Genomic DNA, 13,470 nt, shown 5'->3' with positions numbered 1-13,470 from the left:
ATATAAAACTAATATACACTTTCAATGGAATATTGAATTTTTTAAAATATATAAATAAATCAAAAAAACATATAATCAAAATAAAATAAAAACCGGTGACTTTCTTTTTTTATACATTCATTTATTTATTTAATATATTAAATCTGCAACAAAATTAAAATACTTTCAATGGGATTTTGAGTTGTTGAAATACATTACTAGCCCTAAAAAATGTTTAATTGCTGGAAGATTCTACAAAATATTTAAATAAAAACTAGTTTTAATTAAAACTCGCAATTCGTATTTTATACATTCATTCAATTATTCATCAAACATTTCAAATCTCTTTTGTTTACTTTACAATCATTTATAAATATTTATATTATTTGTAGATTCATTTATACTGGGCTCACAGAGATTCCCTTAACTAAAAAAGCCCTAAAAGCTAATTAACAAATTGCTTACGGCAAAGGCTGAAGGCGAGTTTAGGTCTCTCTAAGGTCTCGTTTAGGTCTCTATTAGCTCTCTTTTTAGATATCTTCTAGGTCTCGACAAGAATGTGGGTGAAGAGACTGTGCATCCTGCGTTCCAGCTCCTTATACTCGAGCGAATTGAGACCATCTTTGTGGATGCGCAGTGAAGCGGATCTTAAGAGTGACAAGCGATTCTCATTTGGTATTTCATGTTTGTGCTTTAGCATTGTGTATTCACTGTACGCCGGATCAAAGCGACAGATCTCCACACCGACGACTTTTAAGCGCTCGTAAAAATCATCATCTTCACCGCCCCAACCATGATACAGATTTGACATGCCGTTGATCATGTTGAACTGTGCGGTACTGATTGCCACAACGCCGCCAAAAAGCGTTCGATATGGCAAATGGAAACGCCAGCTGTCCAAGGCGGAGCTCATGTGACGCGGCAATGCGGAGCAGGCATAGATCTGTCCCGAGTTCAGTGGCATCAGGTCCACATCGTGCAGTATCAAACAGGGATAACCATAGCTCGCGGCAATCTTGGCGCCAATGTTAAAGAGCATGGCACGATTGAATGGCTTTCGATCGCTCTGTTCCACCACAAAGATGCGATAATGGATGAGCTGCTGACGCAGATAATTATGCATGTAGCTAAGAAATGCCGCCAGCTGCTCCTGACGATCCCGATATGGCACTATAACGGCCGTACTGTAGCGGGCACGGCACTCCTCCGGCTGATATTCCCCGCCCAGACGGATCTCCTCGCCACGATGAATTTTCTCCCGATGAAAGGCATCGTAAACAAAGCTGCTGCCATCTATGACTTCTTTGTAGCTGCAGTCGTCAGCTGACAGCTGTGTCCTGGACACATTGGTCGTCGTTTCCGCCAGCAGCGACTCCTCCATGTGCTTCCGATCGATGTAATCATAGCGCAGTGCAAATCGATGAGGCAGCAAAATGTAAACAATCAATGTCAAAGCGCCGCTGAAAATGAGCAGGTCATATATATGAAAACTGTGCTGGCACAGCCGAATTAACATTATTCACGATTATTTTGATCAACTCCAATTAAACGCCACGTCTCATTGCGGGCGTTTATTTTATTATTATGACCAATCTTGCATTCAAAATAAGCAAATTTCCACACTAACAACAAAACACGGGTTTGGTTTGTTCTTTCTTATCGAGCGAACTGCTTTTCGCTCAGCACAACTTCAAATGAACGAACCATTTATGAACCACAACGTCCATTTCGTTCGGTTGGTGAGTTAAAATTTAATTTTACTTAATATTATTAATATTACTTAATATTATTACAATTACAATTAGTAAATGAATTACTGTTAAGAATTAATTTTTGTACGTTGCGAAATAAACAAGTAATTGAACTTATTCAGCAAAATTGAACCGGAAATTACAACACGTATCAATGTAAGGCAATTATATCGCTATGTACTAATTAGTGGTACTCTTGCATTTCGATAAGCTTTTAAATCGGTTTGAAATTTAAATTGCTAACTAATAGTTATTACGGGTTGCAGCAATTTGCAATAATAAACAACAGTTGGAAATTCTTTATTATAAATCCAGAAGCTTATTTCGAAAATAGTATTAATTACTTACAAATTCAAAGATTTAACGGGACATCTGTTAGTCCGTCAATGTTCGAGTACACACTAAACTATATTCAGCTACGACACGGCTTATTGATTATTTTATTTTCTACTATAAATACGCGAGTATGTATGTACATACATAAAGCCATAAAATGCTATGATAAGATATGGCAAAAATTTTACAATTGCTCGGAAAAGTTTTTGCGCACAATTATGATAATTGTTTAAACACTTGTATACTAATTGGGTAAACAGTTGAAAGATATTTACCCATCCAGAATGGTTGTCTTCAAAGTAAATATGTACAGATGTCATTTCAGAAAAACTATTAACACTGGACCAAATAAAAAAATGGGAGCATATATATGAACTTTCAAATGTTTCTGCATACATACGTTTGTGTATTTGACAAGATAGCAATATCGTCGATTAGATAATAGTTCATTCAAAGCAGTCGCTCCTCGCTCGTTAAGCTGTTAACACCTACATATGCCCGATTTATTTGACCAAGAGAAATGTGCAACGCATTTAAATATTTTGTTTACTTAACCGTATGCTGCAGCTACATTTTTGGATTACCCGACGACGATTGGCATTTACAATGTTTGTAAAAAGAATTTAATTGCGAATTTTCAAGTTTATTATTAAATGAATCCACTTACAGTTAAAAATTGCACGGAACTTAACGAATGTCCAGATAACGCTATATGCACAAAAGTTGGCGCCAATTTGAAGTGCATTTGTTGGCAGGGACATTATCAGCATCCAGACTGGAAGGCAGATGACATCGATAGCAATGATGTGGAATATTGTGCCCGGGGTATAGCAAATAAAACGAAAATTTTTAATCGTTTACCGCCAAAAAGGGAAAATCTTGCGGTTGCCATTCTACTGATATTGTTTGGAGTGATTGTCGTCACACTAATACTTTACTGTATGGTTGTTCTTCATCCAATAGACCGCACACAGGCTACTTATCGCCGCATTCGATTACGGCGTAACAATCATCGCCGGCTTGAAGAGTTTGACGATATTGATATGACTTTTCCAAATTTCCGCAGTGTGGAAGATCTTTCCTGATTTTGTGATGCTTAAGTTGAAATATTCAAAGAGTTGAAAAGACTGTGAAATATCAAATATCTTACTTATAAAAATACATTGTTTTAAAAATATATTATTTTAATGCAGAAACAAGACAAGTAACGGAAAAAAATATGAAAATTAAATAAAAGGAAAAGACAAACACTTTTCGTATGAACATTTTTATTGTTTTGCTTGTCAATGATAGCATCATTATGTATTTTTTTTTTTACTAAGAGACATTTTTCATTATAAATTTTTAAGACCGAGTAGATTTCCGGAGATATTTTTTAAGCAGAATTTTAATTTGAAAGGAAACAAGTTAGAAAAAAATGCTAAAATAGGACAGGCATATATGCACCTAAGACACAAATAATAGTTTATGATTATAGTGGCTTTATTTACTTAAAAAAAACTACTAAAACCACAACATAAATGCAAAATTGGCAGTAGTGAAGTAGTCACAACTAGCCAGAAATAGGCTTATTGGCAGCTCTGTTTTGTGAGTAAGCTATCGATTTGTTAGCAAAGCGCCAACAGAGATTTGCTCGATATGACTCGTTATCGATAAGAGTACAGTATCGAGCAGACCGGCTGATAAACGCATTACATTTCATTTGTTTACTACAATTTTAATAAATGCATTGGATATTTCTTAAACTTGTGCTGTAAAAATAACTTAAAATGACATCAATTATTAAATTGCACACGATATCTGGTGCGATGGACGAGTCACCTCCCTGCTATATACTACAAATAGACGATGTGCGAATATTGTTGGATTGCGGTTGGGATGAGAAATTCGATCCGAATTTTATAAAGGAATTGAAGAGGTAATCAGTGTAAAAGTGTGATTAAATATATTAAAGTGTATTAATTTCAGGCAAGTGCATACACTGGACGCTGTTCTACTCTCCCATCCGGATGCATATCATCTGGGTGCACTGCCGTATTTGGTGGGCAAGTTGGGATTAAATTGTCCCATTTATGCCACGATTCCCGTCTTCAAAATGGGACAAATGTTCATGTACGATTTGTACATGTCCCATTTTAATATGTACGACTTTGATCTGTTCTCACTCGATGATGTGGATACGGCATTTGAGAAGATAACACAACTCAAATACAATCAAACAGTTTCGTTGAAGGGGAAAGGTTATGGCATCTCAATAACGCCTCTAAATGCGGGTCATATGATTGGTGGCACTATCTGGAAGATTGTAAAGGTCGGCGAGGAGGATATCGTCTATGCCATTGACTTTAATCACAAGAAGGAACGACATTTAAGTGGCTGTGAGCTGGACAGATTACAGCGTCCTTCATTGTTGATCACAGATGCCTATAATGCACAGTATCAGCAGGCAAGGAGACGTGCACGTGATGAGAAGCTAATGACCAACATATTACAGACTGTACGCAATAATGGCAATGTTTTAATTGCTGTGGATACGGCGGGACGTGTCTTGGAGCTGGCTCATATGCTGGATCAGCTGTGGAAGAACAAGGAGTCGGGTTTGATGGCCTACTCCTTGGCGTTATTGAACAATGTCAGCTACAATGTCATTGAGTTTGCCAAGTCACAGATTGAGTGGATGAGCGATAAGCTGACCAAAGCCTTTGAGGGGGCCAGAAATAATCCGTTTCAATTTAAGCATATCAATCTCTGTCATAGTCTGGCGGATGTCTATAAGTTGCCAGCGGGTCCCAAGGTGGTGCTGGCCAGCACACCAGACCTGGAAAGCGGCTACACAAGAGAACTCTTCATACAGTGGGCGGGGAATCCCAATAATAGCATTATATTCACCACAAGAACTGGTCCCGGCTCTTTGGCCATGGAACTGGTGGAGAATTCAACTCCAGGCAGACAATTAGAGTTGGATATACGACGACGTGTGGAATTAGAAGGCTCTGAACTGGATGAATATTTGCGCACACAAGGCGAGAAACTAAATCCGTTGATTGTTAAACCCGAAGTCGAGGAGGAAAGCAGCTCCGAGTCTGAGGATGACATTGAAATGAGCATTATTACCGGCAAACATGATATTGTAGTACGTGCCGAGGGACGTCATCATTCTGGGTTCTTCAAGTCGAATAAACGACATCATGTGATGTTTCCCTACCACGAGGAGAAGCTTAAATATGATGATTATGGTGAGGTCATCAATTTGGATGATTATCGCATTGTGGATGCCAACTATGAGTATGCCACGGATGAGCAGAACAAGGAGAACATCAAGAAGGAGGAAACACAAGTGGAGCAACCATCAAATGGAGGAACTGATGGCGAACTGCAGCTGCTGGAGAAACCCACCAAGTTGTTGAGTCAACGCAAAACGATTGAGGTGAATGCACAGATACAACGCATCGATTTCGAGGGACGCTCCGATGGTGAATCCATGCTGAAGATACTCTCCCAGCTGCGTCCCCGGCGTGTCATTGTGGTGCACGGATCTCCAGATGGCACCCAAGTTGTTGCCCGGCATTGTGAACAGAATGTTGGAGCACGTGTCTTTGCACCACAAAAGGGCGAGATCATTGATGTCACCACCGAGATACACATCTATCAGGTGCGCCTTACCGAAGGACTCGTCTCCCAGCTGCAGTTCCAGCGGGGCAAGGATGCGGAGGTTGCCTGGATCGATGGACGTCTGGGAATGCGTCTTCAAGCCATCGATGCACCGATGCAAACGGAAGTCAGCGTCGAACAGGATGCAGCCACTCAGGACTCCAAAACTCTGACACTGGAGACACTCGATGTGGACGAGATTCCCGTGCACAACTCGGTGCTCATTAACGAACTCAAATTGTCCGATTTCAAGCAGATTCTCATGCGCAACAACATCAACTCGGAATTCTCCGGCGGAGTACTGTGGTGCTGTAACGGTACGCTGGCTCTACGGCGTGTGGATGTCGGCAAAGTGGCCATGGAGGGCTGCATCTCCGAGGATTACTACAAGATTCGCGAACTACTCTACGAGCAATACGCCATTGTCTGAAGAATACTAAAGAAATACCCCTCACACAAATGTAAATTGATTTCTTTATTTACTTTGGGACATAAAGCGGGACATTTCGACAGAAGTAGAGCTCCTTAAATGTAAATATTTAGGTTTATAAGATCTTCTTTCCCTTTGTCCGAAGAATACAAAAAATACGACATCCTTAAAATCAACACAATAAAAGAAACAGATATCGAACTCCGTGTATCGTATTCAGCTTAAAACAACATTTTTAATTTGATTCTGCAACCTTTTATAATTCTGTAAATAATCATGTAAAATTTAACTAATATTTTGACTTGCAAAGTGCCTAGATACAGAGACTGTCATAGCTTTATCAAAACTGAACCGATTTTCAAACGGAATGTCATTTTGATCATGGTTTAGTCTCTAAATTCATTCTGCATTCAAATTTTATGTAATTCATAAAAAAAAATATTGCCCTCTGGATCTCGATTTCAATGCTAAGGGTCCCCCCTTTGAATTTTCGAAAATTCAAAATTTTAAATCTCAAGTTTTCACTTTTAATAAACTCCATATATAGTAATTAGTATAAAACAACACTTTAAATTTGATTCTGAAACATTTCATATTTCTGTAAAAAATCATGTCAAATCTGACAAAAATTTTGACTTGTAAAGTTGCTTGATTCAAAGTCTGACCAACTTCAAACTTCCATAACTTTATGAAAACTGAACCGATTTTCAAACGGAATGTCATATTGATCATGGTTTAGTCTTTGAATTATTTTGTATTCAAATTTAATAAATTTCGAACAAAATTTATTTGGCCTCTGTGAAGTTTTAAAAATAGTTGAAAATTTAAAATTTCAATCAATGCAAATTAATTGCCAATTTCAAACTAATGTTGATTGTTTAGGTAATATGTTTATGGAGTCGTATTAACATTGAGAGTTACATATAGCAAAGGATTATCCTATATAAATTGCAGCATGGGATCCTCAGTGCGCGTTCGTTTCTTCTTCCACTCCTCGATTTCATCCTCGGTCGGTGCCTTGACATCGTACATGCTGTTATAAGGACGCTTGCGATCATCCAAATCCTCAGGAATTGACTTGGAGGAGCGTATAGTTAAAGTTTCCTTATCTTTTTCTTTTTCCTTTGCTTCCTTGTGTTTCTTTTTGTATTTACGCTGTTCCTTGGCCTTCTTTTTCTTTTCACGCTTCTTGGACTTTTTCTTAGACTTTTTGATCTCCTCAACGATCTCCTCATCATCGGAAGAATCCACCGAGCTGGGCGCAGAATCAACTTCGGATTCAGCTGTTGATCTCTCTGGTATATCTACATCCTGAGCTCTTGACAGGGTTTCCACAGGAGCAGGAGCAATTGTTGTTGTTGTTCCTGTTGTTGTTGTGGAATGCTGCTGGTCGGAGTAACCTTCCGGTTCCTGCATGCCCACACAATACGAGTTCTTGATAAAGGATTTGCAACACTTGTAGCCCCAACGTCCGGCATTCCAAAAGCTGCCCCAAATGGTCGTATGATTATTGATATACACATCCTCTTCGTAGATGCTTCTCGCCTTGGGCTTCTCAATGCCCTTGATGACTTTGCCACTGCGGGAATACTCGACGTATTCCTCGGTTTGCGCGAGCAGCAAAGATTTCGATGGCACCTCCAAGTGCTCCTCCCCTCCATACTTCTCCACAATATCTGTCTTGGTCTACAAATGAAAATGAAAATAATTTTTTGTTTATAGATCGAATGGATTTCATTGGTAACTCATTCGAATTCCGAAGGAATTAAAGCAACAAAAATACAAAGAATTTAATTATTAAAGTTCAAAATAAGGAGGAAAAATATAAAAATCATGAAATAGGAATTTAACCAAATTTTTTTTCGTAATTTTGTCTTTTTCTAATTTTGGATTCCTAATTTGGTCTTTAAAATTCACGTAATTTTTTCTTACGATTTTACGTATTCTGAGTTAAATTTTTCGACATTCGTATAGGGAATGGATTTCCTCAATTATTGACTTTGACTTACACTTGACTTGAACTGTTCCTTCTTCTGTTCGTATTCCTTCTGAAGCAGTTCCAGTTTTGTGGGCTCGGCCAAGAGATGGACATCGACTCCCTTTCCGTGTGCCTCCCAAGCAAACAATTGTGCGGTGGCCTGTGCGGTGGTGTCCCCAGAGAAACGCACGAAATTCTCGCCCGCGAATTCCGCTCTAAAAATTCAAATTGACTTTAAGAGAAATGTATAATTAGAAGAGTTGGTAGCACTTACTCTTCCGCTGGCACCGCTGGATTGGGATTATCTCTCATAGAGCGCGTTTTGGGATCATAATAAGCCGAATTTGGATCCAAGTTGCGCAAATATTTGGCAGTATCTTCACGTATGCGCAAGTTCCGTACGGTAATACGTTGCTTGGAATCGACCTTGGTGCCCGGCATGTCCACCTCGTCCACGTACTTGTCCTCGTTGCCCTCCTCATCCGAAATCTCCGCATCGGGATCTGGAATTGATTGAAAAGCAGTTAAAATAAGCTGAGTTTATAAGTAAAATCATCGTTTTTCAAACTTATTTGAGTTTTTAATTTGAATATTAATATTATTTAACAAATCTTTTTTGAAATCAAAGAAATCCGTCTGTTTTAACGCGTAGATCTCAGAGTTTGTTTTTATTTTTGGATCGGACCTCTATATCATATAGCTGCCATCGGAACGATAGATCGAAAATGAAGTTTTAGTATGAAAAACTTCTTGACGTTTTGAGATATCTGAACCAAACTGACACAATATACATCTGGGCTAGTCTTTTATATCCTGATTAAATTTGGTTCAAGTCGGACCACTATATTATATAGTGGCTATAGAGACGCGCAGTTAAAAATCAAGTTTTAGTATTAAAAATTTTTTTGTTTTTTGAGATATCTTAACCAAACTGATAGAATATGGATTTAAGTTGGTTTTGTACATTCTGGCCAAATTTGGTTTAAATAGGTTCACTATATCTTCGGCATTTAAGAGCCTATTTACAGGGCATTCTTACCGTTCTTAAGCTTCTCCGCCTTTAACTGTCGCTTTGCCTCTTCGACTTTTTCGTACTCCTCGATGATCTCGCGATGATTGGACGGATCATAGGAACTCCAGCGATCGCGCTTTTCATCATAGTTAATCGATGCATCGTTCACCAAGTGCTCGTCATGGACAACAATCGATTCGGCGTATTTGGCCTGCACTTTCCTCGGTCTCTCCAGGCAATCCTTGCGTTTGTGCGTCATTGCTCCACAATTCTCGCAGGCTCCTTTCCGGAATTTGGTGACCAATCTTGTTGTGTCCAATCCCTTGGGTGCCCGGTTGTCCAGATGACCGCGCTCATCCTCGTGCTGTGGGCGCTGATGCTTCAGTGTCGGTCCCGCGGAGCCATAGTACCAGGGAGCATTCGATATATACTGCGGAATGTGCGGATTTATGTCGCGTCCTTCTTCATCCACTGCGGCTGGCGCAGTTCCCGCCTTTCGCGCCTCTTCCAGCTCCTTGGCTTTGCGCCAATCCTCGCGTGACTTTTTCTTTGGTTCCTCCTCCGCATCTTGGTCATCCTTGTTGTGGATTATTTGCGACACAGGCGTACGAATCGCACCTGAACTCATTTTTATCCGTAAGTTAATAAATCAATCAGCTTGTTTTGGTGCCAGGGCTGCAAGCTCAAATGAACGTACGCCAGTGCTGCCAGCTTTTTACAGAAACAGCTGATTTACAAACGCAGTGGCAGTGCAGACAGTTAGTTTTTGTCAAATTTTTGAATGCAACTAAATAAAGTTTTGCTCTGCTTCTCTCGCCGAGACACAATAAAGTGCACAGCATTCATAAAAGCGGTCGCCATTATTTTGTTTAATTTCAAAATAAAAATGTTCATTAAATTGTTTGTTTTCTACCAAATTAAAAAAAATATATATATATATATATAAATGCGGGCCGTTTCAGCTTGTGGTCGATCACACAGGGCTGCAACTCAAATGAACAAAACGTGCGGAGACAAAAGAACTAATCTATGTTATTGATGCTCAATTTGTTTTGCCCATCACTAACAAAAATTAAAAATTATAAATCAATAAAAAAAACATCGTTTCCTTACTCTAACGTTTTTTTTTAGCTACCAACAAAATTTGCTGGCTATTTATAGCTTCTTTCAAAGGCTAGTTTAGAGTTTTTATGACCCGTAGACAATGGCAACACTGACGCTAAGTCGAAAAACAACGGAACTTTTCTTTCACTGAACGAACAGTATTTAAGCCTTTTCACTGAACGAACTATATTTGAATTCTACTCACTGAACTAAATGAGCTACAATCCGGGATTTAGTTCGTTCCTTCACTTTAGGCACTAGTTCAATAGAACTTAATCCGAACGATTCGATACAGCTCTACTGGCAACTCTGTGACGGCGTCATTCGTGTAAAATTTATACCACAGTGCGGACGCGTCTTTTATATATTTCAAAGACCACTAAATTTCGATTTAGTTGCTACAATCATTCCACGCAAAATAAATAAATACGTGCCTTGTGCATTTACCACACGCAATTTAACATATTAAGAAAAATCGATTAAATACAATAAGAAAAATGGTAATTACAACAATGAAGTGTATCGCGGCGGCGGCGGTGACTGCGGCCGCGACTGCGACTGCAGCGCAAGCTGCTTTGATTTGAGACATTTACTGTGTGTAGTTTATTGCGCGTGCCTCGCATGGAGAGAACTTAAATATTAATGCAGTCCACAATTAATGGACCACGTAGCGCGAATATTGCTCAGCTTTTCAAATAAGCAAATTAGCAAGCAGTGTTATTGTATGGTGCGGCGGCAAAACTGTGTTCATGCTTAACCTCAAAGCGCAGTGTTGCCGCCACCATTTTGTGTTTCTTATTTGTGTTTGTGTTTTTCTAATTCTACTCTGCAGGCTGGTGGCAAAGCGGGCAAAGATTCGGGTAAAGCCAAAGCGAAGGCAGTTTCACGTTCGGCGCGCGCGGGTCTTCAGGTGAGTTGTTGTTGTTGTCTGTACCAAATACAATTTTGGCGCCTTTTTTTACCAGTGCTGCTCTCACACACGCACGCACACATTGTAAACAGGGTGCGTTTGCAAGTATGCAGATACAGTTAGTCACGAAAATGTTAAGATAATTTCCATTAGCAGAAACAAAATATTTTATGTATTTTTTATTTTATTATTATTGTCTACGTATGTACAGCAAGTCAGTAATTTTGTTAAATATTTTAAATAATAAAAAAAAATCTGAGATTATATATATATATTTTTTTTTGTCTAATTCTTAGAACAAATAAAAAATAAAAAAACAAAGCTCTATTTTTACTGTGTCAAAAAACTTTGTTAACTGTATCTATGTGTGTGTGTGTGTGCGGAGAGGGAAATTAAATTGCCCTGTGCCCTGTGGTTTTTTTTTTTGGGGGGGGTAACAAAACATAAACAAGCGTTTTGGTTTTAATGCATTTGTTATTATTATTGTTTTTTTCTGTGTGCAGTTTCCCGTCGGTCGCATTCATCGTCATTTAAAGAGCCGCACTACGTCGCACGGTCGCGTTGGTGCCACTGCCGCTGTTTACTCTGCCGCCATCTTGGAGTACTTGACTGCTGAGGTGAGAAATTTCCCGCCAAAAATATACTGTAACGGTTTTCTACGCTATGGCTAAAACAGCTTTCTAATTGGGCATGGGAAATGTCATGTTGAAATTATTAACAAGGTGATTTCATGAAGCCATTTTATTTTTTATTTCAAGTGAATATTAAATAAAAAGGATAACATTTAATATAAGTATATTATTTTCAATTGATCTTTATAAAAAGTAGTGTCCCCAACTCTTCAGAGCCTAATAACACTTTTTAACAATAAAAAATAACTAGAAAATTTTAATGAAAGCCAGATTTAAAAAAGCTTTTAGAGTTTGAAAGCTGATTTTAAAGACAGCATCTTTTGAAAATAGAAATAGATGCTTTGAAATAGGCGTTTTGAAATAGATATGTAACAGTCTTAAAGAGCCAACTCCGACCCCTTAAAGCATATACAGACGTGTGCGAAATACTAAGAACAGCATATGAGAAAGGTTAATTCAATAAAAAAAATGGCTATAAAAACATTTTTATAACAAGTCCTTTTTCTATTATATTAGGCTATTTATATCCAAAAAGAATGGGTTTCCTGTTATGTCCTTATCCCCTATAATATGAACTTTGTTGAACAAGAAGAAGAAAATACTTGATAGAATATTATAATCTCCAGATGTGTCAAAATGATCCGAAAAACTGGTGGATATCCTTCCTATTGGACTTATGGACGATTTAGCTTTGTTCGTTTGTATAAATACCAAAATCTCACAGGCTAAAGAACTAGAAACACAATAAGACTACTAATTTTTATATTATAATTTCTTTGAATCTCCAGTAGTTTTTTCATTTTTAAAAATTGCCCGAATATCTCCAGAATTTAGTTTTTTTAACAATTTTTTAAAAATTTGTTGGCGGTAAAATAGCTGTGTTCACAGCACTGCCTCTAAGCAGAGAGAGAATGTCACCTTGTTAACAATTTCACCATGACAACTGTTGCATTTTGAGAGTGTTTTGTTTTTACTGACAATTGTTACTGTTATTGTTTTGTTTTGTTTTACAGGTTCTGGAATTGGCAGGCAACGCATCGAAAGATTTAAAAGTGAAACGTATTACGCCGCGTCATTTGCAATTGGCAATTCGAGGAGACGAGGAATTGGACAGTTTGATTAAGGCAACAATTGCAGGAGGCGGTGTCATTCCGCATATACACAAGTCGCTGATTGGAAAGAAGGAGGAAACCGTTCAGGATCCGCAGCGGAAGGGAAATGTCATCCTGTCGCAGGCCTACTAAATACCCTTACTAAATACCCTTCATCTCTTGAGCTTCTTCTTTTCTTGATCATTTCGGAATACAAATTTTACAATCTATGTTTAATAATTACAAACAAATATAATTAAATATATATATACGACGCATTGTAAGAATTATGTGTTGGCGTCCAAGCATAATTATCTATTACAACAACAACAAATTTCCCAACAACAACATACACTCACACAGACACACATACACAAACAAATGTAAACTTAATTGTCAAGTAAAAGTAAACAAAATGCAATGTTAAAAAGGGGAAAGAGCCTAAAACGAAAGCAAAACTTAATTTAGAGCAAAGTAAATTACACAAATACATCTACAATTAATAAAAACTTTAAATAAAAAAACAAACAAACAAAATAACGAATACAGAATGTTATTGGACAATTTATTAGACAAAGTTGTTAAAATAAACTGTG

General features: G+C 38.0%; 5 protein-coding genes across 6 annotated transcripts; 3 read left to right on the top strand and 2 right to left on the bottom strand.

Annotated features, from left to right (window-relative positions):
• Positions 1–263: 263 nt before the first annotated feature.
• On the bottom strand, positions 264–2,220 carry LOC117791605 (beta-1,4-galactosyltransferase 2). 2 transcript variants are annotated; one of them, XM_034631397.1, is made up of 2 exons: positions 2,079–2,220; positions 264–1,439 (listed from the first exon to the last, which is right to left on the bottom strand). In XM_034631397.1, the coding sequence occupies exon 2, from the start codon at positions 1,358–1,360 to the stop codon at positions 521–523; it is 840 nt and encodes a 279-aa protein (XP_034487288.1). In that variant the 5' UTR covers positions 1,361–1,439; positions 2,079–2,220; the 3' UTR covers positions 264–520. The 2 variants fall into 2 exon arrangements, with proteins under 2 accessions (XP_034487288.1, XP_034487287.1); XM_034631396.1 differs by lacking the exon at positions 2,079–2,220 and having other exon boundaries at positions 264–1,760.
• A 164-nt stretch (positions 2,221–2,384) lies between these two features.
• Positions 2,385–3,235, top strand: LOC117791607. The gene is made up of 2 exons (XM_034631398.1): positions 2,385–2,674; positions 2,736–3,235. The coding sequence occupies exons 1-2, from the start codon at positions 2,587–2,589 to the stop codon at positions 3,149–3,151; spliced, it is 504 nt and encodes a 167-aa protein (XP_034487289.1). The 5' UTR covers positions 2,385–2,586; the 3' UTR covers positions 3,152–3,235.
• A 497-nt stretch (positions 3,236–3,732) lies between these two features.
• LOC117791601 (probable cleavage and polyadenylation specificity factor subunit 2) lies at positions 3,733–6,179 on the top strand. The gene is made up of 2 exons (XM_034631391.1): positions 3,733–3,984; positions 4,035–6,179. Exons 1-2 carry the CDS (start codon positions 3,836–3,838, stop codon positions 6,145–6,147), a joined length of 2,262 nt encoding a protein of 753 aa, XP_034487282.1. The 5' UTR covers positions 3,733–3,835; the 3' UTR covers positions 6,148–6,179.
• An 842-nt stretch (positions 6,180–7,021) lies between these two features.
• Positions 7,022–9,843, bottom strand: LOC117791602 (pre-mRNA-splicing factor Slu7). Its single transcript, XM_034631392.1, has 4 exons — positions 9,165–9,843; positions 8,400–8,628; positions 8,157–8,340; positions 7,022–7,833 (listed from the first exon to the last, which is right to left on the bottom strand). The coding sequence occupies exons 1-4, from the start codon at positions 9,763–9,765 to the stop codon at positions 7,087–7,089; spliced, it is 1,761 nt and encodes a 586-aa protein (XP_034487283.1). The 5' UTR covers positions 9,766–9,843; the 3' UTR covers positions 7,022–7,086.
• A 696-nt stretch (positions 9,844–10,539) lies between these two features.
• Positions 10,540–13,418, top strand: LOC117791608 (histone H2A.v). The gene is made up of 4 exons (XM_034631399.1): positions 10,540–10,741; positions 11,074–11,151; positions 11,655–11,768; positions 12,797–13,418. The coding sequence occupies exons 1-4, from the start codon at positions 10,739–10,741 to the stop codon at positions 13,025–13,027; spliced, it is 426 nt and encodes a 141-aa protein (XP_034487290.1). The 5' UTR covers positions 10,540–10,738; the 3' UTR covers positions 13,028–13,418.
• The last annotated feature ends 52 nt before the right edge of the window (positions 13,419–13,470 follow it).

Source organism: Drosophila innubila (genome assembly GCF_004354385.1).
Source record: "Drosophila innubila isolate TH190305 chromosome 3R unlocalized genomic scaffold, UK_Dinn_1.0 2_E_3R, whole genome shotgun sequence".
Lineage (NCBI taxonomy): Eukaryota > Metazoa > Arthropoda > Insecta > Diptera > Drosophilidae > Drosophila > Drosophila innubila.
Note: the sequence above shows the minus strand (reverse complement) of the source record. Positions and strands in the feature narration are given on the sequence as shown.